Consider the following 1,348-nt stretch of genomic DNA (forward strand, 5'->3'; position numbering starts at 1 on the left):
AAGAATATTCATTTTTAATCAAATCGGCAGCTTTTTCCCCAATCATAATTGTGGGTGTGCTGGTGTGACCTGATATTGGTAGGGGAATCACTCCAGCGTCAACCACTCGAAGATTGTCGATTCCATGAACTTTGAGTTTTGAACTTACCACGGAGTTTTGCGTATCATTTCCCATTCTAGTAGCTCCTACCGGATGATAACCCTGAAAGTAACCGAAAAATTTCTAGTGCCGTTTTTTTACCAGTAGAAAATTTCCTCGTTTCTTTATAGACACAATTAATGTTTAATTCAACAAGAAGGTTGTTTCGCATTTTGAGCAAACATTTTCCTCAAAAATTGCTCAAATAATAATCATGAAGCCTCTGTTTTGAAATTGAATCTCATGCATGAAATTATAACACACACTTCAATTTACTTACGAGAATTGAAAGGTATTGAAAGCTGCAGATCCACCAGTCTTTTGAACGTTTCTCATAATCTGCATCACAGTCTGGAAGATCTAAAATGATCGGTTCGAGTCCCAAACGTTGAAATGCTGTCGTGTTTTCTATATTTCTAACAATTTCCACTGCTTTGTACAATGTTTCTAAGTCGTCGGAATCAGAAAAATACTTCGGGTTAATCGAAGGGAAATCTCGGGGATCTGCTGATGCTAAAGTAATTTCTCCAACAGATTTCGGTTGCATTAATCCTAAAGACAGACTAAAGTCCGTATATGTATTCAAAACGTCGAATACAGCCGTATATGATGCATTTGTGTACCTTAAACGTTGTGATGTTTGATATTTAACATTATTTTTCTATTTACATTAAAACTTACATTTTTCCGTGGGTGGGGCCATTATTTGGAGGACCAAGAAGCAATACTTCGATATCCGCCGCCTCACTTGTGTTTCCGTTAACATTGTAGAATGTTATTGTTTGAGCTGATTCAGTGATCGTAAGTGGCCGTTTTTTGTTATCCCATAATTCCAAATTTTCTAACATGGTATTGTTATAAAACGTATAGTTGGACCTGGAATCATTCGTAATTAAGATTTCAACTCTCACTGTATTATTTTTATAGATCAGTCAAGGTTTAAAAAGTCAAAAGCTTAAAAAGTATTTGGCATATTTAAAGTGGAACGAAAAATAAAAGAACATTTTATAGTCAGTTAAACTGGTTAAACCTGCCACCAGCTAGTTAAAATAGCCAGTTAATCCTCAAAAACTGGATAATTTTAATTAATTTTGTAAATTACAAATTAAATATACAAATGGCGATATTTTATCAGCCGAACAGCTCAGAAAGCTAACGCGAAAAATGCTGGTTTTCAGCTGTGAGAGACGCAAGCTGATCGTTCGAATT

General features: G+C 35.2%; 1 protein-coding gene across 1 annotated transcript in view; it reads right to left on the bottom strand.

Annotated features, from left to right (window-relative positions):
- The window catches only part of LOC125503594 (4-pyridoxate dehydrogenase-like), a 12,755-nt gene that overhangs the window by 7,428 nt on the left and 3,979 nt on the right, over positions 1-1,348 (bottom strand). The window contains exons 6-8 of the mRNA XM_048664309.1: positions 821-1,069; positions 420-762; positions 1-202 (exon numbers count right to left, since the gene is read on the bottom strand). Of these exons, the coding sequence (XP_048520266.1) occupies positions 1-202; positions 420-762; positions 821-1,069 (794 nt within the window). The remainder of the gene's footprint in view (positions 203-419; positions 763-820; positions 1,070-1,348) is intronic.

Source organism: Dendroctonus ponderosae, unplaced genomic scaffold, assembly GCF_020466585.1.
Source record: "Dendroctonus ponderosae isolate FM_Combo_2020 unplaced genomic scaffold, Dpon_F_20191213v2 Dpon_F_20191213_2, whole genome shotgun sequence".
NCBI lineage: Eukaryota > Metazoa > Arthropoda > Insecta > Coleoptera > Curculionidae > Dendroctonus > Dendroctonus ponderosae.